Below are 25370 nucleotides of genomic sequence, written 5' to 3'. Positions count from 1 at the left end.
AACAATAAATGGTCATTTAAACAGTAGATTTTATGCAAAATACAAGGCATAGAACATATTAGTTCAGTTTACCAGATTATAAATAAGAATATAATTTTTGCATTGCTTTCATCTGTAATTCACAGCATTTGTGCTCAAGATTATTGCTCAGCAGCTGTATTCAATCACACAGAAAGTGCCATGTATGTCAGACTACGTTAGACTGTGAAATACATTAATATGTAATTAATGTGTGCCTGTCCTAAGTGGCAAGTCACTAAACACTATGCTTACTGCGGTCTTTCATTTTGTCAGGTCTCAGAAGCAAGCTACAGAAAATAAAGATGGATCTGGATTTTTTGGCATTGTTTTAACATATGCTGCAAAATGGAAATGTTTTGAATCTTTAAATATTTGTCAGACAATAAAGTTTTAGCTCTAAGATTATCATTTATGGTGAATAAAAGCAGAGTGTATGTAGGGTTTTTTTCTCCCGTTTATGGTGTATAAATGCAAAATTCAGACAAAGCTTTTTAAACTGTATATTGGTAATTCCACGTAGTCACGGGCAATGCATAGTAGCTAATGCTTCACAATGCAATTTCTGTTTGTGTGTGCAATTTCATATTTCATTTTTAGGCACACACATTATCGATTGTCACTGGTTTGTATCACTGCATTTTGACATAATAGTAATATAAAGTGTGATTTGAATCTTAGTAGTATGGCTTAAGGACAAATTCCTAGATGTATTAAAATGTTGCTTCATAGAGCACAGGGACGTGGTGTTTCAGGTTTCTAGGGAAAGCGCCCTCTTCTTGGTATGAATTGTGTCTCTGTTAATGTTTATGGTAGACAATAATCAAAAGAAGAGATGTCTGAATGCCTTTAACACATCCCCTAAATATTTCTATCTTCCTTTCCTAATACACTGTGAACATTAGGAATTAGCATTTTGATTTACAGCTTGGGTAAATATCTGCTGGAGTTTCTAGTGGCTCTGGAGACCAAACAGAAACTTCCCTCAGCTGATTGCTATACTTAGAAACCAAGCATAGGCAGTAGGCTGTGAATGAAGAAGACACTCAGTTAGAATGGAGCAGCAATAAATATTTATTATTTCAGTTGATTTCATTTACACATTGCTGTTCTATTCTGGGCTTCTCAGCATGTTTATGGTGAGTTACTTAACCACAAGTAGAAAGAGGATTACCAAAAGGATATTTGACTTTCCTTCTTCTGACCCAATTTCAACAGGGTAGTAACAGGGTAGCCAGTTCTCTTGCTAGTCATCATTCTTCTTCAACATATAGGACGAGCCAGATAAAAGATTTGCTGTACCTGTGTCCTCAGGAGGTCTGAGTTACAGCCTCCTTGAGAACTGTGGTCAGGGTGGTGATACGAAGCAATCTAGCTGTAACTCCTTCAGGGCTCTAAGTGCTGCATCTGGGCATCTAATCGACAGTCTATACTCTGATAATTATCCAGAATGGTTTTCATTTCACCTCGTATAAGAAAGTAGACATATTTAGTCCATCTCTATGTTATGGTTCTTCTCTGATATGAAACTAATACCTGCACAGGATTGTTCATCCCATCATGAAATACTTGTCTCAAGTAGGAGGGGTCATTTTCTTCTGAAGTTGCCTGTTTCTTTTAACTGGCTTAGACAGTTTAGATTTTTAGATTAAAGTTAGTTGAATTGAACCCTTCCAGAAAACATGGAAGAAAAACAAGCAAACAACTTAAAGCAGGGCTTCTTTGTTATTTTTGTGTTCAAGTGGTAGCTGGACTGTCAAAGCAACTACTTCCTTGTTATGCTTCTTCCATGTGTCCTTCATGATCAATAGCATTGCATTATTCTTGTGCAGTATGCTCAGTTAGGGTCATGGCAATTGTTCAAGATAGATTGTCACATACTTTGTAGTGTAGAAACAGGAAAAGATATAGTGAAGTTAAATAAGGGAGATTTGCAGTATTTGTGAGCCTTAAAAATCCTTTCGTCAGAGAAACCATGTTGGTATTGCTTATACTCAATGTTCTTGGTATGAAGTAGGTGATAAAGATGGTTTTGTAACTGAGATCAGTTGGTTCACCTCTATTCAGGGAGTGATGAAGACAGTCCCTGTCCACAAAGAGCTTTAAGCCTGAAATTGAGAAGTTGATACTCAAGTCTCAAGCACTCAAATAGATACAGTGCTAGCAAATTTGGGGAAATTCGGTGCAGATAGTGTTTTCATTTTTTTAATCTTTACATATTAAAATTACAGTGAATTGAAGCTATGGAAAGTCTTGTCTGAATCCAGGCTGGCTTCAAACCCATAATGAAACAAAAAACTAAACAATCTTTAGTCAGAGTGAACTTAAATCCATTTGTAAGGTTTAATTAATGTTTCTGCTAAGATTAAAATATCATGATGGTATAAGACCTCTCCTTCCTAAACTGGACCCCCTCCCCCATGATAAAAATATGTATTTTTTCATTTATACCACATGCTGTTGTATTGGAAGTCTCCATTATTATGTATGTTATTACCAGCATTTGTTTTTTTTCCAGATAGATAGTTTAAAAATATTGTATATTTGTGCTTAGCCATTGTTCTGAAAAGATTACACACCACAAATCAAATAGTACTCTGGGCTAATGAAGCACAAGGAACGCAGTGCTTATGGGATCCTGTTCTTAGGTCAGGCTTACAAAAAATTGACTTCAGGGTTTTGACACATTTTACTCATATTGGACCAATATGGAATAAATTACTACAGGACCAGCAAAATCAAGGTTATTAGATCCACTAAGACAAAGAATAAAGAAATGTACTACAGATATATTAGACCATTTAAGAAACAACCTTTGACTCTTATTGTGCAAATTAATTTTTGCTTTAGTAATTAGTTTTAGTAATTAAATTTAGTCTTAGTGATTGCTACATGAGTCAAGATGTGATTTTCCTTTGTCGCACTCTGGAAGGGTTTGATCCCTGTCTCTGCACCAACTTTTCTTAGCTATTTCTTAAAAATGTAAGAACTGCCAAGCAGACTCAGACTACAGGAATTATCACAGAACTTTTTCTCTGACAATGGATAGGAGTATGTCGAAAATGATTTTTTTTTTTGCCTGTTATTTACTGCCAGATTCTGTCTGTCAGAGCTTTTGGGACTTCCTTAGCCAAAAAAAGCATGCTGGCCCATCCTACTTAATAGCCAGCAATGGACCAATTTTCTAGTAATTTTACAGTCCTTTTTGGAACACAGTTTTACTGTTTTCATTTGCTACATCCTGTGACAGATTTCACAGTATGCACCATATGGAAAAAATGCATGATTTGTTGTTAAACCTACTCACTGCTAATTTAACCAAGTGGCTCCTTGCTACAGGAAAGGTGGATGGCTGAAAATTGCATTCTTCCGTATCAGTGTGACCGGTGTGAACAGAACTGCAATTTGTGTAGTGTTAGAGAGCAGGGTGCGTTGGGTGCAAGGAGCAGAGCAGCAGTCAGTGCCCTGCGAGGAGCCTCTGCCGTCCTCAGCCTGCCCTCTCTTGTGCGTGCAAGGTGCTCAAATTATGTGACCTGTCATAAGCTTTTATCCATAATTTAAGTAGTGGAGAAATTTTAAAACATCTTGAAGGCATGTAACTGCTTGAATATCAGTGTGTTTACGTGTAGGTGTCAAACATGGGTCAGTTTGTCAGCTGTTAGAAGTCAGTGCAAACTTTTTAGACAGAGTGGGTCTTGGTTTGTACAGTCTGTAATACTGATGCCTGGCATGGCAGGCAGAGGGAGGGCATCGCGGTGTCACTTGCAGGGCTGGGGGCTCAGGTGTTGTCTGGCCACCTTTGGATCCACAAAGATTTGACAAGTCTGATACTGATTATTTTGAAGGGTATTTACAAGAAACAGTGACACCACTTTCAGCCTGTGACAGGATATACACAGTTTTCATTTTCTGTTAGTATTTCCAGCTTTCAAATTACAGTTTTCCAAGGTTGGTGTTGTTGGCAATGCAAAAGGGGTCACTGTGTTCCACATTTAACGTATGTGTGTTTTATTTTTAATAACTGATTTGCCAAATAAAGTGTTTGCAGTCTCTGGTCTCATAACTGCAAAGATCTTGGTAATGCTTTTTCCTTTCCTGCATTTAATTTAAAGCTGCTATGCTAGTCCTGTGGATGCTCATTATGTCTGTGGGAATGCTTCTTTGTATTTAGCCCATTTTTCTTTGTCATCAATTCCAACCACTCAGTAGTAGCAGATGCAGCTTCATTGAATTTCTTTTACATATGTTTTGCTACTTTCCCCAGCAGAAAGTTTTATCCATTATCCAAATTGGGTTTGTGTCTTTCATTCTATTAGGATTATCAAGGATTTGCTGTAATCTTTTAAAAAGTATCTTGACTGTTGTACTTTTATCCAAATTATGGCTTGACTTGTACTTTTTTACATACCTCCAGTAAATCTCGCATGTATCATCAAGTATGCTTTTTCAAGTAAGGATCAGTAATACATAAACAGTCATATTTTTCAGGCGTTTAAAGGGATCATGGGAACATCTGGGTAGATAGATATCTTTTGTGAATCTTGTTCTATTGCTATAATTCATGTAACGTCCTTTATGTCTTCCCAGAATCAGAATTGCAGATTTTTCAGAGTGAAAGGACCCATTTGATTGAAACATAATTCAGAGAACTCATATACACTAGAAAAAACATCTTTTTATCAGTAGTCATGACTTGTATCTGTTTTAAACCTGATCCTTCAGCTGACCCTGATTAACAGTTACCCAGCTGAAGAAAGAGTAGGGTCAAAATTAGCACCATTCTGGCAATCTTCTTAAAAAGCCTATGGACCTTTTAAGACTGAAACTCTGATTACAGTTTCTCAGTGCCTTGCTGGGAGTCTTTTGTGAGGCTTGTGTCACTGCCTGAATTACGAATGATCATTAGGGATACAGTTTGAATTTTTGTTGTGTAAATGGTAAACAGCCTGGGATGTGACCACCTTTTAACAAAAGTTTCTAAATGCTACTCAATGGGTCCATTTTTAAAAATTAATATAATTTAAACAAGGTAGAGTCACAGCAAAATAACCTCACTGACCATCCTCATAAAAAAATAAAATATGAAAGCAGATACTATCTTAAGCCATAAAATAAACCATAATATTTACCAATATTCAACAATAGCAGTAGAGAAGCTGGTAGATTTTTTTCCCCCAAAATAATGACCTCTGAAATAAAGGGTCTATGCTTACCTTACATTTTACTACTTTTTCATTTTTTCAGAAGGTCTCACTGTTTAAACAGGAAGTATTGTTTTATCATAACTTCTAAAATCATGATCATTTTTAATATAGAAAAATGATACTATTTCAGGTATTTTTGTCTTGATGTTGAAAGAAGAATGGATAGTTTGAAAAACTGTTCCATAGTGATTTGTCCTAGACAGTATTTATCAAATGTTTGACACATTACAAAATAAGTCCAGAGGCACTATATTCAGTGAGGAGCCTGTTTAAAGCAGTATGTTGAAAGAGTACAGTTTTGTATACCTACCCTAAGAAAATAAGATAAAAATAAGATAATTATACTAATGTTCTCTCCATCTTCTTGGAGACTTGACTGCGAAACAGTTTGATTGTAACAGAGAAGCTTTTGGAAATATTCTATAATTTTGCATCTTTCAGAGATAGAATTTATGATAATGGATATGTTATCTGTAGTCTAGAAACTCCTACTTTCCATACGAGGCCTATCAGCCGCTACTGAAGAATGAAGTCCTACCAGGCACTGAAGAGATGGGGCATATTAAAGACAGTAGCAGAAAATAAAGAATAGAATAGGCTAATAAATATTCATTTTAGGAGTCAAATAGTTTTTGTTTCGTTCTGGAAAAAGTTTTTATGCATGGTTTCTTCTGCTGTTTGCAAGCATAAAGTTAAGCATGAGGGAGATACAAATAGTCCATAAAAAAGTGGGAAAAATATTTTGAGAAATGTAGCTTGGGGCTTAAGTAAAAATGCTTACACCTAGTTGATCTGTATATAAGTCCTCAGGCAATTTACTTAACAGATTTTTTGTGGGGCTGCACGGAAAAAAGTCCAGCTGTTTAATATCATCCAAAACAAAAATAGACACTTCATGATTAATGAAAGCTACAAGAAAGATTTTCCAGGGATTGTGAAACCATGTTCCTTTTACAGTTAAATCCATTGTATCTGCCAGGTATTTATTTATTTATATTAAGATTTATTGAAATTGCTCAAACTGGGATAAAATGGAATATTTATACAGAATTGTATAAAGTCATCATTGAAGCTCATCATCACAATAGAAACAAATTCATGCTTTTGGGTGTTCTGAAGCCCCAGCTGTGTGGGCTGCAGCTGAGGAAGACTGCATCAAGGCATTTGGTTGCATACCCAGATGACCTTCATTCTGTGATGAAGCTGTGAGACCCATGGCTAAGCATTGCTATTTCTTGAAGGTAAAGCATACCCATAGCTTCTTTTACCTTTGGATATCCTAGTTTACACTTACATGTCTTGTGATTCCTATCCGACGTGAAGACTTTGTGAGAAGCTTTTGCTATCTGAGCCTATAGAGACCTATCACACCAGGCATATACAAACAAGCAAAGAAAAGAAAAAAAAAAAACCAGATAATTTTTGGTCCAGAGAATGAGACATCAAAGTGTGTGGGATTTGGTCACCTAGGCACTGGCACTGAGAGGCACTTGAGATGTATGAGGGCAACTACAACATCTGGCATGTATGACACAGTTCTTAGAGCAGACTGACATCTTTTTCAAAGGGTAGATCAGCTATCCCACAGCACCTTCAGTGACACCAGAGACTATTTCAGTTACCTATATGGCATTCAAGTGTCACTTTAGGTCCTTGGGGTACCCTGCAAAGCCTCCCCGGGTCTGTAACAAGAGCTTAGAAAGCTGACAGGCTTCTAGGTACACATAGGTAACACAGGTGGAAGATAAATGATTAAACAGGCAAAGGAGGCTGAATAAAGGGTGAAGACAGCAGTGTCTCGATAAATAAAAAAATCTTGGTTAGCTGCCAGACTGATACATGATCACATTAGTTTTTAGGCACAAACTCAGCAGTGTGTGATAAAACTGCAGCTGAGAATCTTTAGTATAGACACATTTTAAACCAAGGAGTTAGGTTTACTAGGCTATCTTGCTGGCTTTAAATTTTGTGTGATTATAGCACTTGCTGATTAAAACTAAAGTAATAATATTACGGGCTTTTATTGGGTAAGGGAAGACTTCCCATTAAGGGAAAATTTCAGAGAAAGGAGGAAGGCATTTGCATGAAATGAAGGTAATTGAGAAACTCAGACTGATGATGCTGAAAGAACTAAGGCAGTGGTAAGGCTTGCAATAAACTTCGTTTTTAAATATGAAGAAACACTGAATAAACCTTACATGAAATTTGATGTAAAAGAAGAAGGGGAACAAATCACCTGATTCAGAATTGTAAGATGGTCCAACATCTGGTAAGGACAGAAATCACTAAAGCACAGTAGATGCTTTGATTTTTATCTATTCTGGCTAGAAATGTAATGCTATGTTTTATTGGTATTATAACTGCATATATGATCAATAAAAACCATTTAAAATAAGTTCTGGAAAGACAAAGAGAAGAAAATCTAAAATTAAACTCCTTTTTCTTATTTCATATGAACAAAATATTGCTTGATAGCTTTGCAGAGGACATCCCCAAAGGCAATTTTTTTCCGTAGGCCAGTGAATCATGAATTATTCCATAGCATTGATTCTGTTACTCCCAGTGGGTGGCAGTTTTCCCATTTGTAGTAGTTCCAAACATTGTGTTTCCCTTCGTGGCAGAAAAATTGCATGATGAATCTGCTTCATATTAAGTTCTGATTAAACACAGGCATTTGTGATAATTTTAGTTACAATATACTCTTCACGAAAATTACATTTTTATCTTACAAATGCAGTAAAACTAGTTGCTTCACCTCATGCTTTAAAGTAAGAATACATTTTTTGATAATTGGAGTAAGGTTTCTTTGATAGTTTGGTTAGTCACCCTATTAAACATAACTCCCTATTAAAAGTGCCTTATTACTCATGGTGGACAAAAAAATGCTCAGATTCTGAGGATTTGTACTGCATGTGAAATCTCTGTTTAGGAACAAGACACATTTCCAAAGCTTGGTTTGGCTTTTGACCTAGAAGTTAGTGAAGAAACTCAGGATATCTAAACTACTTTTTAACCTTGTCTTCTGGGAAAGTGCAAATAATTCTAATTGGCATAATCAGAGATTATCCATGTAAAAGGAAGTAATAGATTGGGCATAGATAATGAGAAGGAAACCAACTTTAAATTTTTAGGCATCGTGGACCTTATCCTACAGAAATTAGTCTTTGTAATTACTGAACCATGGAAGCTATACAGAAACCTAACTCTCATGGGAAAAACTCATTTGTTATGACCAAATTAGCCACTTCATTCTCCTTCTTCTGTGCCAACTGACATGTGGAGAATAACTGAAAATCTCCACCCATGTGATTCCCATGTACTCTGGGAATCACTTACATTAGCATAAGTGATAGATTCATTCTTAGCTGAGTGAATGTCACTGAGCCATAAGAGAATTTTAAGGGTCTGGACCAACTCCCACTGAAACAAGAGCCTACGTTCCATGTACTTCAGTATTGCAGACTCAATCAGAAGGAAAAAATAAGGAAATATGACTTAGTTTTACAATTGTTGTTCTTGTGAGTTTTATCCTTCTTTGTCACTGATATAAAGGTAAAGTTAAATGTCTTGTATCAGCAATTTATTTTAGCCAAGAAAGTTCAATAAAGCTCAGCGGGACATTGTGTTTCTTCTTTTAAGCATGCTTATATAATGGTAAATCATTTGCTGTGTCGGATAAGTATGTGGAACTGTCTTCTCTCAGCCCTGCAAATAGCATAGAAATGTAACCACGGAAAGATTTGGTACATCCTTTCAGTACGAGAAGGTTGCTGCCTAGTGGGAGGTTTTTTCAGCATATATGAAATTCTGTTTTAGTACAGATACTTATAGTTTAGTTTTATATTTTATAGCTACAGAAATTAGCTGTTAAATAATTATAGTGAGAACTCATGGACAGGTCTGGAAGTTCCTAAATGTGGCGATAACTATGGCCTATTTCCCATCTCTTTATTTGTGCAAAAGGTCTAAGTTGGTTTTGGGTGAAAGTTTAGCAAGAAGACTTGTGTTACACAATGTGAATGGAAGTCTTAGAATGAGGCATTGTTTTCCAGTTCTTTTTATTATATGCTTTGATCTCTTCTTTTAATGATAGGCACATTGGAATTTCGATGACCTGTAAAATGCTCAGGATGTCATAGTTAATTCATTGACCAATGAACTGTTTCTGCTTGATGGGGTCACTATTAACTAGAAGCTGGGTGTAAACTACAAAACAATGGAGCTATCTTTTCCAAGCCAGCGTTGCACAGATGTAATCCATATGGAAACTATCGGTTATTCCTGGTTGTTACATTCATGTTAATTTTTTTTCCCACAGAATGCATCTGTTTTGGTGGTGTCTAGAACAGTCCTCTTGTTTTCACTGCAGCATATTAATTTCAATATTAGATTAAAATGTAAAGTCTGTAAGCCAAATCCTTGCTGCAGATTAATGATGGTACAAATAAGAACAGTGTCTGTCCAATAAATTTGAATAGTTTCTTTTAAAAAATCTATTTTTTTAAAAAATAGATTAACTGAATGTAGACTACAGTTTTAAGCATATAGAGAGTTTTGTTTTAAAACTGAATTATATTCAATTAAATGATCACTATAAGAAAACTGAGATATACTGTAGAGCTAAATGAGCAATAATGCTAAGGAAATGACAGAGATCTTCAAGTATTTATGGAGATGGAAGTTAGCATACATCAAATATAATTATAGCTATCTCTTGGGTTCTGTTACAATCACTGTATTTTAGATAGGAAAGTAAGATTTGTTGTACTCATGGTCCTATTGATGAGGACTTTTGCTGGAAGAAGATATGCTCTATCTTATGTGGGAAATCTTATGGATAATGAAAAGTGGTTTCTTTTCCCGTGTCAGTCAGGGTTTTCAGTGCAGCATTGCAGTTCTTGGTGGGCAACCAGGAGCATCTGAGCCTGCCCAGTGGCAGACATGGGCTCCTGGCAGGAAAGCGCTGGGGAGCGACTGAACATTAGTGTTTCATTGTATCCCCAGATGAAATAGTTTGCATGTTTCCAGCTGAAGCTCTTTTCTCTTAGGTGGTTTTTAAATTTTTTATTTCCTGCTCATATTTTGAACCCCAATCATATGGCAAATATTAAATTTATAAGGACATGGGGGGGGCGGAGTTTATAGTATTTTCCGGAGAAACCATTCCATATATTTAAAAGGATTTCTTTTTCCCTCTCAGGGAATTCCTGGAATCCCTGGAAATCAAGGAGCAAAAGGACAAAAGGTATTATTAATAGTTCAAAACACAGTTAAAACTTGTGCATACGTATACCCATTCCAAAGTAGAGGTTCAGTCTGTGCTGAGAGGAGAGTTTTCATAGTAGGGATTTAGGGCATCAAATCATGCTGCAAATGAATGGAGGCATGCTCCAAGTTCTTTGTGGCATGTTTGAAAATCTCTCATTAGGTTTTATTTCTACTATTCCAGAAGGTATGAATAATTTAAAAGTACCAAAGTTAATGTCATAATACTTTGAGAAATAATCCTAACTAAATAAATCTGCATAATTAAAGAATATTTAACAAATTTGTTAACTATACATATATTAATCACAGAACTCTTCTCTTTATGTAAAAAATGTAGGGTGAAATTGGACCACCGGGTCAACCAGGAGCAAAAGGGTCACCAGGGGATACTGTAAGTTTGCAAAATGATGTTGTTATGAACAAATAATTCTGATGCTGTCATTCTCTAATTGTATAAACAAACAACAAATGGCAAATATAGTATCAACCTAACATTTTCAGCTTGGCAAATATGATCAGACTAAGTCTAAACTCTGAATTCCCCCCCAAATATTATATACCCACTTTTCTTTTTAAAATTGATTCCCTGACTGCACATTTGATAAACAAATGCAGCAAACACATTAGTCTGAACTTACTCTCTGAATTAATTAACTTTGAATTAACTTTGAAAGTACTCAAATCAATTTATTATGAAATTGAAGACCGACTTAAATATTGTCAGAGCATACAATGGATTTCTGAAGATTAATTTCAGGATGCTTTTGTCATAGTGCTCTTTTGACAGAGACTGAGAGAATAGCTGAGATCACTGAATTCCCAGAACGCTTAAAGGGAGATTTTAATTTTGGAATGTAGGAAATGGAAAATAACTCATTCTTTTTGGACAGTCCAGCTTACCACATCTTTGTTAGTGTCTGAGTAGGGTGATTTCCGTGTTCTTTATAATCCTTTAGAAATCACAGTAGTAGAATAATTGTTCTGAAAGTTGATGCAAGTATATATAGACTTCAAAAAATGAAAATTTTAAAGGCAAAAGGGACAGCTGCTTAAAACTGGTTAGAGGTCTTTCATTAATTAGTAGGAACTTCATCATTAGTTGAACATATGCTGCCTTAAAAAATAATTATCTTTTCTATTGAAAAATTCAACAATATTTACATGGTTCCATTATTAATCATCTTCACTGTTAACATGTCTTTTTGTAGTTTTTGTTTTGTATTTGAGATATTTTATCTTCTTTGCTGACTAAAATGCTTCTGACTTTCCTGAGAGATATATGGCTTAGCATCATAAATAAGCTGTTTACTGTGACGTTTTATTTAGTTAAAGAACCTATATTTCACCCTATGTTTGACCTCAAGCAGATCAGTATAGACTATTACTGCTAGAATGAAGTAAATACTGTAGAGAATCAAGTACAGGATTAAGACTCATGCTATTATCTCTATGGACAGTAGGGCACTAAATGACTAAAATGTTTTAACCTTCTAAGAAATTTGTTGTTTATTCTTAGTGTACATAGCCGTATGGTAGTATAAGAGATTTTATGCAGTTGTATTCAGGGTACAGAATTAGTAACACTTGTCAGAGAAAAATTAGATAACACTTCTTGATTTGTAGCTGACTGGCATATGCAAATGTTTTAATGTGTGACAACAGTGGGAAGATCACTTGGTTTTTTCTTGCCTTGTTGCCTCATCTTGAGATTCACTATATGTTGTGCATGTAACGGGCTTGTCCACGCCCAGACCGAATAGAAGATACAACTTCTGTTGCTCAGGAAGCCAAGAAAGCAGTTCAGTGAAAATATTTAATTGGGAAAGTTTGACGTTTCTGTAGTGTTACTACTGGGATAAATATGATTACATGGGAAACTAAGATACTGCTTAATTTCTTTAGCTTGGAAGATACATCTGAAGATAAATAACCACTGAGTCCAACTCTGTCTGTGATTTTGATTTTGATAACAATAGTCATCAGTTTTCTAATACTTGAACTGAGAAGAAATATCAGATTCTTGTAAATGCTTTGATAGCATTGCTTTGATAAATAAGAGACTAACATATAAACACTTTTCACAAAAATTAATCTCAGAGCAGTAATTCTCTTGCTAATTAATTCTATCTGAAATGGAAGGGTAAAAAGAAGCAATAAATGAAATTATCTGGATAAAGCTGAGGGATCTGAATAGCAGCAAGAAGGAAATGCTCTGGATAGAGCTTCAGAAAAATTGTTAGAAATAAGCATGTGGCATTCATGAAATGGAAGAAGAGACTGAGAAGCTTAGAAAGTGATATCTGCATTGTAGGTACAAATGGCACTGACTATTTTATTCCTAAATAGGGAAGCTATGCCTAGAAGTCACAATATTCCTTCTATCAGCAGCAAAAGACAAGGTTATGGCAACTGTAAGTTTTTAGCCCAGTGGCATCTTTGAAGTGTGGAAATTGTGGATGAAAGCTGTGAACTATTCTCTCTGCTGCCCTTGCCGCTATGTTAAGCCTCTTGATATTTTGGCAACAGGTGAGAGAACATTGCTATAGATTCTTGGATTTTAGCGATTGTTAACAGATTGTATTGTTCAATTTTAACTTGTCCGTTTCTCAGTTTATCTACCCCATTTCTTTTCAAGGTCTTTCCCTATGAAAATGCTTCATCAGTAGTGAACTTTCTCTTGACATCCAGCTGTCAGGCTGGATTTCATGCATTCCAAAGGAGTTTGGAGTTTGAAAGGAGTTCTGAAAGGAGTTTCAGATGCCACTTTGTAGTGTTAAAAGTAGAAGAAAGGGAGAGGGCTCATTCTGAACTTAAAGAAATCCATACTTATATCTGCAAGGTCAAGTAGAGGATAGTCAGTGGCTCTCTAAAAAGGGTTTGGTGTTCATTTCTCAGCCACCAGGATGCCTACTGTCACACTGCTCAGGCCATCTTACTGTCAGTATCTAGCTTTCATTGCAGGACAGGAATAATCTTTTCAGGGACCTTTCTTTTCTGCTCTCAGTGACTCCAGTGGTGTTTATCCACGTTGTTGTTGTGGTAGCTTGTGCCTCATTTTGGTGGGTGGACAGGAACCTTGAAGAAAGAGGATGCCAAGGATCTCAGTGCAGAACTTTTGATCCTCTGTCTTTCTTGCTGAATCTCTCTAAAATTCTAGTTAGGTTACCATCTTCTAAAGTACATAAGGGCAGACCTGATAATATCAGGGGGATAATATCAGGCTTGCCTGTGACAAGGTGTGGGATGACACACCAAGGTTAGAGGGACAGGGTGCTAGTGAGGGCCCTCAGCCTGTTGGTCGGAGACGTGCTGGCTACACTGCAGCACACTTGAAGTCTTACGGAGATGAGCCAGGGGCTCCTGAGGTAATAGGAGCCAACAGGGAAACACCAGTGAAATACCTCAGAGGAATAAAGGGGTGTTCCTCTAAGAAGGTGACATGGCCAACAGCCCAGCTGAAGTGCCTCTACACCAATGCAAGCAGCATGGGCAACAAATAGGAGGAGTTGGGAGCCACTGTGCTGCTAGAAAGCTACGACCTAGTTGCCATTACTGAAACTTGGTGGGACGAATCCCATGACAGTATACAGCTACCCTGCATCCACCCAGCAGCTCTTCCTTTTCTGACTACCACAGGCATGACCACTACATTACAGCTGTCAGAAGCCCTTTTGTATAAAGTGAGTACAGTGGTTAATTTTCTTTTCATGAACTTAAAGGACTTTTTCAGCCACGTAAAGATCTTCTCTGGAAAGAATAAATTTCCTTGAGAACCAGTTACTGCAGTTGTTTAGATCACATTTGGAAGAAACATTGCCTGAACTGGAAGTTCAAATGTCTCTACTCCTAGTTAACACACACACATTTGTTCTCTCACCTGTGCCTCTAATCATTTTTATTGCCTATCATTGGAAATTTTTTCTCCATTTCTTTCTGACAAAGCTGTACAAAATGCCAGAGGGAAGCCTGTATCAACAGCTATAATAAAGCCTTGTTGGATTCCAAAGTGTGTGTATGTATTCAAGTATCTCACCTACCAAGTTTTCTTCAAATTTTATTTAGATAAATAACATCTGGTTCTTGATACACTTGAAAATAATTTATTCATGTTTCCTGTCAGCTCATTTAATGTATCTTTTGTCACCTGATGAAATAAGTAGGAAATTGATGCATGGAATATTTGAATGTGTTATATGGCGTTAGGGAATTTCAACCAGAAAAGACAATGGGATTTTCCTTGTATTAGTCAGACTGAATATGTTTGTTCCAGAAAAAACAGATGGAAAGCTTGTGGATGGTCTATTAATACCTTGGGAAAATTCTTCAGTAACAAGCTCTTCTTCAGTAATAAGTATCCCTATTACATTGCCAACATCAGTAATTTATTAATTTATCTGCCACATAAATAGTGTCAGCTCTGGAAAATGGGGGAGTAATGCTAATTTTATGTCCTTGAATTGTTCTTTATTTTTTTTTGGGACATGCTCTTCTCTTAATTTTACATGCCATAGTTTTCAGATCGTGTTCTCAAGCTTTTCCTATATCGCATCTGAAAGTTTTCTTCTTGCAGCGTACTGATTTCATGTAGTTGTCTTCCTGTAATTTTTTAAATGAAATATGTTAAATATGGCCTAGTAATTAAGGTGCAATAAAGGAAGCCAGGACAAGTGGGTTTTATTTCTCCCTTTCCTGCAGATGTGCGCCTGGCCTTTAGTTATACTAAACGTATTTTCTGATTTGCCTTGTCTAGTATATGTTTGCAGATCAGTGTGGATATATACACATATCTGATTAAAAAAGAAAACAACTATTCTGTACTCATAGTATTTCCAGTTTGTATAAGACAAAATGAATGAGAAGCATTTGTGATGAACATTTAACCAGTTCTGTAATCCAAGGACTGGTGTGGGCGTAAATTAGAAGTGATCTAGTGTGAAGCTGGTAGGGGGTAGGCTCTCAACAGCATGTTACATGACTTGAAACACAGGGCTGCACTGAGGTGGCAACATGAAAGGAGCCAGAAATCCCCTAGTCCCATCTCTTATCCCTTCCCACTATCCCTCCCCAAACTTGTGCTTGCTTTTCTCTACCGATTGAAGTGCTAGAAATGAGCACAGAACAGGAATCTGAGAAGAAAATAATAATTACACAGTGGTTTTTGGAAAAGGAAGGTAGCCTTCAAGGAATGCAAAAAATATCACACAACGAAGAGAGCTGTATTTCAGAAGTGAGGAGGTCAGTAGATAACATGAAATTTGATTTTAAAAAGCCAAATTGAATTAAGCCTTACAGTGAAATGAAAATTGATAAAACCTTATTTCGCCATGTAAATAAAAAGAGAAAAAGTGAAGAAGCAGGCCTGATGTGCAAGTGAATTAAGACAGTCTTAATATAATTAAGGTTAGGTTCCAAAACCAAATTAATATTTTCTTCTGCTTGCTGTAACAAAGACGATGCTGAACATAGGCCGTAAACAAATGGTTAATGGGAATACACTGTTTCTTAGGTTATGAGTGGAAGCAGACCTCAGAAACTTCACTCCAGGTGGAGGGGAATTGGTAATTTCTATTCCAAAATTATGAAAGAAATGGCATAGGGTATAGTAAACCTTTATTTACCAAATAATAGATTACACTAGATTAACTGCGTCATCTCTGATAAGATGACTGATTTTCTGTGTAAGTAAGAACAAGCAGATCTAATCTTCAAAGTACAGGAAGGTGTTGGAAATTATTTGATGTACGATATTATTAGTTATTTTAGAGAAATTGAAGTTTAATAGAAGAATTTTCATGTCTGGGAAAAGTCTGAGACTGAGGAAAATTGGCTCAAGTTACTCAAGTTTTAGTCTTGTGACTGATAACATTTATTTGTATTCACAGACCTGTGTCTGTGGCCTAAAGAGCAAGTTGCTATGTTTATTGATAGAAAAATTTAGCAACCAGTACTTTCTTACAATATGGCAGGAAAGAAACCTGAGTTAATCAGTGCTGCCTCAGTTAACAGTAAAGCACAGGTGAAATAGCAGAAAACTGATGAAATGCTGAAAACCCTGGCTACAAAGAATTACTTGTTCCAAATATTCTGAATTTTCTCTTGTATTTGCAAAAACAAAGGCATCCTTTTAGTTTTAGCAAAGAAAGTTAATAATTTTTTTGCAAAACCGAGTTACAATCTGTGTAACAAATGACTAGACATACATTTATCTTTGATCACATGTAACTTTTGAAAGAGGTCTGAGATAATGTCATTGAACTGAATAGTTCCTAACATTTAGTACTAAATGGAAGGTGATTGTTTTTATCTATATGAAAGCAAAGGTTAAATAACAATAATAACAGTAGTTTTTGAAAATACTGTCAATTAGAATCATTGATAAAACTTAATCTCTGACAAGTTAGATTTCCAGGCCTTATTTAATTGTTTGACTTTCTGTATTATTATCCTTTTATTTTATGCTGTGTCTGAAGTACACTTTTATAGCAGAACGTATTTCAGAGTATATATGCAAGTCCAAATAAAACAATAATAATATATTGTTTTTATTGATGCATGCAGTTCTAGAGTCAAAGAGAAGTGAGATGAAGTGGTGAGAAAGACGTATATTAACACCAGATGTGGAAAATACTATAAATGGGAATTCCTTCTTGGAAAGTATGATTTAAAAAAAATATTTCTTTTCTAATATCATAGAATCATAGAATTATAGAATGGTTTGAGTTGGAAGGGACCTGAAAGATCATCTAGTTCCAACCCCCCTGCCATGGGCAGGGACACCTTCCACTAGACCAGGTTGCTCAAAGCCCCATCCAACCTGACCTTGAACACTTTAGGGATGCAGCATGCACAGCTTCTCTGGGCAACCTGTTCCAGTACCTCACCACCCTCATAGTGAAGAATTTCTTCCTAATATCTCATCTAAATCTACCCTCTTTCAGTTTAAAGCCATTACCCCTTGTCCTATCACTACATGCCCTTGTATACAGTCCCTCTCCAGCTTTCTTATAGACTCCCTTCAGGTACTGGAAGGTTGCTATAAGGTTTCCCCGGAGCCTTCTCTTCTCTAGGCTGAACACCCTCAACTCTCTCAGCCTGTCCTCGTACAGGAGGTGCTCCAACACCTGATCATCTTTGTGGCCCTCCTCTGGTCCCGCTCAAGCAGATCCATGTCTTTCTAATGTTGGGGGCCCCAGAGCTGAACGCAGTACTCCAGGTAGAATCTCACGAGAGTGGAGTAGAGAGGGAGAATCACCTCCCTCGACCTGCTTCTTTTGATGCAGCCCAGGATGCGGTTGGCCTTCTGGGCTGCAAATGCACATTGCCGGATCATGTTGAGCTTCTCATCAACTAACACGCCCAAGTCCTTCTCCTCAGGGCTGCTCTCAATCCATTCTTCGCCCAGCATGTATTTGTGCTTGGGATTGCCCCAATTCATGTGCAGGACCTTGCACTTGGCCTTGGTGAACTTCATGACGATTGCATGCACCTACCTCTCAAGCCTGTCAAGGTCCCTGTGGATGGCATCCCTTCCCTCCAGCATGTTGACCGCACCACACAGCTTGGTGTCGTTGGCAAACTTGCTGAGGGTGCACTCAATCCCACTGTCCATGTTGCCGACAAAGATGTTAAACAGTGCTGGTCCCAATATCGATGCATGAGGAACGCCACTCGTCACTGGTCTCCACATGGACATTGAGCTGTTGACCGCAGCTCTTTGAGTGCAACCACCCAGCCAATTCCTTATCCACCGAGTGTTCCATCCATCAAATCCATGTCTCTCCAATTTAGAGATAAGGATGTCATGCGGAACAGTGTCAAATGCTGTGCACAAGTCCAGGTAGATGACGTCAGCTGCTCTTCCCTTATCCACCAACGCTGTAACCCCATCGTAGAAGGCCACCAAATTTGTCAGGCACAATTTGCCCTTAGTGAAGCCATGTTGGCTGTCACTAATCACCTCCTTATTTTCCACGTGCCTTAGCATAGTTTCCAGGAGGATCTGCTCCATGATCTTGCCGGGTACAGAGGTGAGACTGACTGCCCTGTAGCTTCCCAGGTCTTCCTTTTTTCCCTTTTTAAAAATGGGGATTATGTTTCCCCTTTTCCAGTCAGTGGGAACTTCACCAGACTGCCACAATTTCTCAAATAAGATGGATAGTGGCTTAGCAACTTCATCAGCCAATTCCCTCAGGACTCATGGATGCATGTCATCAGGTCCCAAGGACTTGTGCACCTTCAGGTTCCTTAGATAGTCTCAAACCTGATCTTCTTGTACAGTGTGCGGTTCTTCATTCTCCCAGTCCCTGCCTTTGCTTTCTGCGACTTGGGCGGTGTGGCTTGAGCACTTGCCAGTGAAGACTGGGGCAAAAAAGTCGTTGAGTACCTCAGCCTTCTCCATATCCTGGGTAACCAGGTCTCCTGTTTCCCTCCGGAGAGGGTCCACATTTTCCCTAGTCTTCCTTTTATCACCAATGTATCTATAGAAGCTTTTCTTGTTGCCCTTGATGTCCCTGGCCAGATTTAATTCTATCAGGGCTTTAGCTTTCCTAACCTGATCCCTGGCTACTCAGACAATTTCCCTGTATTCCTCCCAGGCTACCTGTCCTTGTTTCCACCCTCTGTAGGCTTCCTTTTTGTGTTTGAGTTTGTCCAGGAGCTCCTTGTTCATCCATGCAGACCTCCTAGCATTTTTGCCTGACTTCCTCTTTGTTGGGATGCATCGCTCCTGAGCTCGGAGGAGGTGATCCTTGAATACTAACGAGCTTTCCTGGGCCCCTCTTCCTTCCAGGACTTTATCCCATGGTACTCTACCAAGCAGATCCCTGAAGAGCCCAAAGCCTGGTCTCCTGAAGTCCAGGGTAGTGAGCTTGCTGTGTGCCCTCCTCGGTGCCCTAAGGACCTTGAACACCACCATTTCACGGTCACTGCAGCCAAGGCTGCCCTTGAGCTTCACTTTCCCCACCAGCCCTTCCTTGTTGGTGAGAACAAGGCACCTCTCCTCATTGGCTCCTCTATCATTTCGAGAAGGAAGTTATCATTAACGCATTCTAGGAACCTCCTGGATTGCTTATGCCCTGCTGTGTTGTCCCTCCAACAGATATCAGGGTGGTTGAAGTACCCCATGAGGACCAGGGCTTGTGAACATGAGGCTGTTCCTATCTGTCTATAGAGGGCCTTATCCACTTGGTCTTCCTGGTCCGGTGGCCTGTAGCAGACCCCCACTATAATGTCACCTGTCCCTGCCCGCCCTTTAATCCTGACCCATAAGCTCTCGGTTGGCTCCTCGTCCATCCCCAGGCAGAGTTCCATGCACTCCAGCTGGTCATTGACATAGAGGGCAACACCCCCTCCTCGTCTCCCCTGCTTGTCCTTCCCAGAGAGCCTGTATCCTTCCATTCCAACACTCCAGTCATAGGAGCCATCCCACCACACCTCCGTGATGCCGATAAGATCACAGCCCTGCAGGCGTGGGCATGTCTCTAACTCCTCTTGTTTATTCTCCATGCTATGTGCATTTGCATAGAGGCATTTAAGTTGGCCCCCCCCATGAAGCTGACTTCCTGGCTGGAGTGGCTGGAATTGCTTTGTGCTGCTTTTCAGGTGCTCTCCTGCTGACCTGTGATCCTTCTCCAGGCTCTGGGCATCTATTGCTGGCACTGGCATCAAACTGGTAGGAGTGGGATGGATTGAGGTTCCCCTCCCCCGGCAACTTTAGTTTAAAGCTCTCTTCACCAGCTTGGCAAGCCTATGACCGAAGATGCTCTTCCCCTTCTCTGACAGCTGGACCCCATTAGCCCCCAGCAGACCAGTTTCTCGAAGCGAGTCCTGTGGTCTAAGTAGCCAAACCCCTGGCTGTGGCACAAGTCCTGTAATCATTTGTTGATTTGCCGGATTCAACTGGCCCTTTCAAACGCCTTCCCTTTGACCAGGAGGATTGATGAAAAAACTACCTGTGCTCCAGAGTCCCTTACCGCCTCTCCCAGGGCTCTGTAATCCTTCTTGATCCTCCTCAGACTGCTCCTGGCTGTATCACTGGTGCCCATGTGAAACAACAGCAGCGGATAGTAGTCAGTCGACTGTACACGGCTTGGTAGTCTCGTGGCGACATCCCTGATACGAGCCCCCGGTAAGCAGCACACCTCTCTGGAGAGTGCAGCAGGTCAGCAAATGGGTGCCTCGGTACCTCTCAGAAGAGAGTCACATACTGCTATCACCCATTGCCTTTTCTTAGTTGCGCTGGTTGTTATTTGGGGAGCAGATTGGGCTGCCTTACTCAGCTCCAGCGTCTCTCCACGTGTGACGGGTCTTACCTCTTCAGTCCGCAGAGCGGTGAAGCAGTTCTGCAACGGCACCTCAGGCTTCGGGGGAAGTCTCTTCCTCCTGCTGGTCCTTGCCGTTGCAAGCTTCCATTCTTCTGCGTTATTGGCCCCCCTCCCTTCTGTGTGTGCTGGTGGGGGAGTTTTTGGCTATTTGGCCATGGGCTGTGGGTTCACTGCAGACTGCGCTTGGAACCAGCTATCTAACTCCTTCTCAGCCCCCCTGATGTTATGCAGCCTTCTCACCGCCTCCTGCGGCTCAGCCACCTGCTGCAGGAGGTCCTCCACCTGGGCACACCTTTTGCAGGCAGGTCTGCCGCCCGTCCCTGCCCCAGGAGAAAGGTCTAGGCACTTCCTGCAGTCTGAGGTCTGCACTGTAGCCTCTCCCTTCAGCATGTCCGTCTGGGTGGAGGCATTGGCCACTGCTGGGGTAGATGGTGCAGTCCTGCAGCCGGAGCTGCAGCCTTTGCTCTCAGACCATTCTGCCTTGAGGGTCAGGTAGGATGAGTGCCCTTGACCTGTGCAGATGGTCACAGAACGGTGCCTGGTTGCTGGGTTATGCGTACTTCAGGTCTCCCACTTGGCCGGTGGAATGTCCCTCCTTCGAAGAGGCGCCCTCCCTGCGCGGCCTCCTGCGCGAAGGCTGACGCGCCACGCTCTGTTTGCCGCTCTGTTGGCTGCGCTCCTGGTCACTCATGCTCCCCAGGCTGCTTTGTATAGGCACGGGGGTGGTCGCCGTTGCTCTGGCAATGCCCAGGCCTTGTCAGCGTCTCCCTCGAGAGCTGCTGGCTCCTGGTGGGTCTCTCCACTGCAACGTTTCCCTGCCTTAGGAAAACTCCCTGTGTGCTGAGATCTGCCGCTGTGCTGCGGATTGGACCGGCTCCAGAGCAGCTCCCCTCGGCGACTGGCTGCTAGTTTCCGTTACACCGCATTTAAATCTCCCGCCGTTGCTCTGGCTACTTAAGTGTAGCTTTAAATAGAAATTAAGAAAGCCAGCCATCTGATGGTTTAACACCCTTTAGCTCTTAGTTTATGTATGGAACACAGGCAACTAAACATGCCTTTATCAACACGTTTCCACAAAAGGAGTCCAAGGGACGGTTTTGGCAATGCTCTGGCTTTGTACATGTGCTGAAGTGTCACGATCTGAAATGGCAGAAGCTATTGGGTTCTTGAATAAACAGTTAAATCCTGAAGATTCTGCAGAAGATACAAAGGCGTGGCCACAAAGTTAACTGCTCCCTATAAATCTCCGCAAAGTTTGCAAAAGGAGTCAAGGCATGGCAACCTTTGAGGGACACGCAGTCAGAAAGAAGGAAGAGAATTATGAAATACCATGTATACTTTTGCTGGTTTTGGGAACCCTAAATGGAAACTAAGAAACTCCTGTGTCACTTTCAATTGTAGCTAAGGACATATTAAAGGTACGTTAAAGATTAGATCACACAGATGGGGTTTTGAGTTGCAGAATTTTTTCTCTCAGGGATATGTCATGACAGCGCTGTGCTTTTCTCCTGAATGTTTTTTTCCATTGCACAGTAGCCCTTCCTTAGTCCATAGAAGGTCTAAATAATCGACTATGCTGTATCAGAGCTACAGCCTGTATAGTAATATGATGAAAGACATTGTATTTCCTGTCCTATTTATTTCACTATAGAAATATGATACTAATAATACTAATATACTATACTGAAGGCATTATTCCTCTAGCTTATTACAGAAATGTCTCTGTCTTTTTCGAAAATAAATAGGGTTTGATGGGACCAGAAGGCTCATTTGGTCTACCTGGAGCTCCTGGGCCTAAGGTAAGTATTAATTCTCTTGTGACTTTGATAAATGACTGCTTTATAGATGACAAAACACCAGGATTCACAGCTAATTTTTTGGTATATTGAATATTGGTGAGTAGCTATATGATTTTCCCTATATTACCTTATATGATAGCTCAGTCTCAAGAGAGCTTAATATAGCTCAGTAAATGGTGCCTGCCATCCCATGAGGTTTGGAGCAATTGCAGAAATGGTCATGAGACTTTGTTTCAGCTTTGCAGTCCTGGAAAATGTTCTGCAATGCTGGGAGCCAGATAATTCTCAGTATACATCAGAACTTTCTGCCCATGTTACATTTATTTATATTTTAATTGTGTTAAATAACGTTACATGCTGCTTTTTCCACCCGAGGAGCCAAATTTATTTCAGATGTAACTTTATGGATTGCACTGCAACTACAGCAAGAATTAATTTGACCCATGCTCTCAGAAACTAAAATAGATACTATAAATCCAGATCTGTTAGTGTAACCTTTTAATTTAATCCAAGATGAGTGTTGCCTAGTAAGCACTGAATTTTATGTCCTAGACAATATTTAGGAATATAGAATCCATTTCCCGAACTTTGTATTTACATTTAGCTCCATTTCTACCCGTACATTATTTTATATCCAAAAGTACACATGTATTTATTTAAAATTGTATACTGAAGGTAACATTTTTTAAAGTGGTCAGTCAATGTTTGCTATGGTCAAGAAGATTGAATACCTATGAAATGACTAAAAATTAATTAGCTTTATTTTCATTTGTGAAAAATGCTTTTGGTTTGTGTATTTATCTGTCATTCAAAATATAAGCTGATTCTTACAGAATCATTCTTAATAAGCTCATTCTTACAGAAGAGCATCATGAAGTAATCAATAATTCTTAGATTTTAATGAAAATCCTTGTGCTGAGTATATGCCTAATTCCATAGGCTACAGTAAAAACCAAAACACAAATAAATATTTTGGCTCAGGTCTGAGGATTTTCAGAGTTTTATTAAATAAGATGGTGGAAATGTGAAGTCAATACACACAAACATGGTATGACTAGGCAAGGGAAATTAGGCAGGTGGGGAAGGGACAGGTGAGCAGAGGCTGGCAGATCACATTTTGTCATCAGTATCTCATCTTTCCTGAGAGAAAGTTGAAACTTCAGGTTTCCTATAAAGGAGCAGAACTTTAGCCTTTCAGTCACCAGCTGTGGCTATTTTTAAGAGCCAGTTTCTCAGCAGTGTCTGTTTGTTTGCTATTCATACCACATATGACAAAACATACTGATATATCAGCCACACTCATATTTCTTATATAGGGTGATAAAGGCGAACCTGGAATACAGGGGAAACCAGGATCATCAGGAGCTAAGGTAAATATGAATATGTAACTATTCTAGTTAAAGGAGGGATTGATTTACTTTTCCATGATTTACTGATTTTCCATGATTTTACATTACTAATTACAAGGCAGTTTCTTTCAAAATAAACCACTAACATAAAATTGCATCAGAATCCATTTGATGGCTTATTCTTACTAATTTTATACTAGATTTTAGGCAAGGTAAGTCAGCTGTTCATGAAGTTCAAACCTGCAAACATGGCCATTATTTCAGATAGTTTTATTTGTGTAATTTTGAAAAATCAACGTCAACTGTATTAAAAAGGAATTTAAAAAGATAGATACTGGAAAACTAAAGTTAAGAATTAGGAGTCCCTTTTGTGGCTTCTTAGTATTCAACATCCCTTCACAAATTCTCCAGACATTTGAATCATCCTCAGTTATAAAATTTCAAAATATCATAGCCAAAGCATATCTTGTGATCTTGAGAAAACATGCAATATATGTTTTTACACACAGCACATCACTGATACAGAGCTATTGTATTACTCAGGGAGAACTAGGATTACCAGGTGCTCCAGGTGAACCAGGCTATCCAGGCATTCCTGGTACCCAGGGTATAAAGGTAAGTATTTTTTCCAGTTTTATGTTGATTATATCTTTTATTGGAAGTGCTTTTCTTATAAGAGATCATTATTAAAGGAAATGCTTTTCCTAAATACTTCATTATTATTAGAGAATAGTTGGTATATTTTGGAAGGCCCATTCTTTAGAAAAACAGTCATTTTTCATAAGGAGGAGAGAATAGCCAAAATGGAGAAACTGTTAACATAAAATGCTATGGCATAGATATTAATGAAATTTCCATTATGAATTACAGTACATAATGGTATGACCCATGATTCTATATTTACTTAGTCTTATATCTTATAGCAAGTGCTATATCTATAAAGTCTATTGTACAAAGTCTTTTGTGGAGCTCCCATAAGAAGTGAAGCAATTAACCTTAGGCAACTGCAACAGTTTCAGCTCAGTTAGCCTTTGCCATTAAGAGTTATCTGATCTAGCCAAGCTGTCCAGGTTCCGTCCATATTTAGCTGAAAGACTCTGAGCTCCCTGGGGAGTCATTCATTCACATCTCTATGCCTTTCTTTGACTGTAGCTGAAGCCAAGACAATTAGCTAAATTAAATGTTGACATTTTAGATAGATAAAGTTAGGTTAAATGGATCCTACTTCTACTGTACAGGTTGAAAATTATTTCTTCTTTTCAGAGAAGAACCTATGTTTATGCCTCTTGCATACTGAGTTCTCATAAAGATCATGCCTTCAAGGATCTCACCACCTCTTGGTGCAGCCTTACATCTATCAAACACTGCTATAGGTGTGGTTATGCTGAAATTCTTCATTGCTGAAGAACT

At 38.9% G+C, this 25370-nt stretch overlaps 1 protein-coding gene across 1 annotated transcript in view; it reads left to right on the top strand.

Annotated features, from left to right (window-relative positions):
- Nucleotides 1-25370, top strand: part of COL21A1 (collagen type XXI alpha 1 chain) — a 118792-nt gene that overhangs the window by 79180 nt on the left and 14242 nt on the right. The window contains exons 18-22 of the mRNA XM_075497291.1: nt 10423-10467; nt 10828-10881; nt 22558-22611; nt 23928-23981; nt 24504-24575. Of these exons, the coding sequence (XP_075353406.1) occupies nt 10423-10467; nt 10828-10881; nt 22558-22611; nt 23928-23981; nt 24504-24575 (279 nt within the window). The remainder of the gene's footprint in view (nt 1-10422; nt 10468-10827; nt 10882-22557; nt 22612-23927; nt 23982-24503; nt 24576-25370) is intronic.

This window comes from Mycteria americana, chromosome 3 (genome assembly GCF_035582795.1).
Source record: "Mycteria americana isolate JAX WOST 10 ecotype Jacksonville Zoo and Gardens chromosome 3, USCA_MyAme_1.0, whole genome shotgun sequence".
In the NCBI taxonomy this organism is placed as follows: domain Eukaryota; kingdom Metazoa; phylum Chordata; class Aves; order Ciconiiformes; family Ciconiidae; genus Mycteria; species Mycteria americana.
Note: the sequence above shows the minus strand (reverse complement) of the source record. Positions and strands in the feature narration are given on the sequence as shown.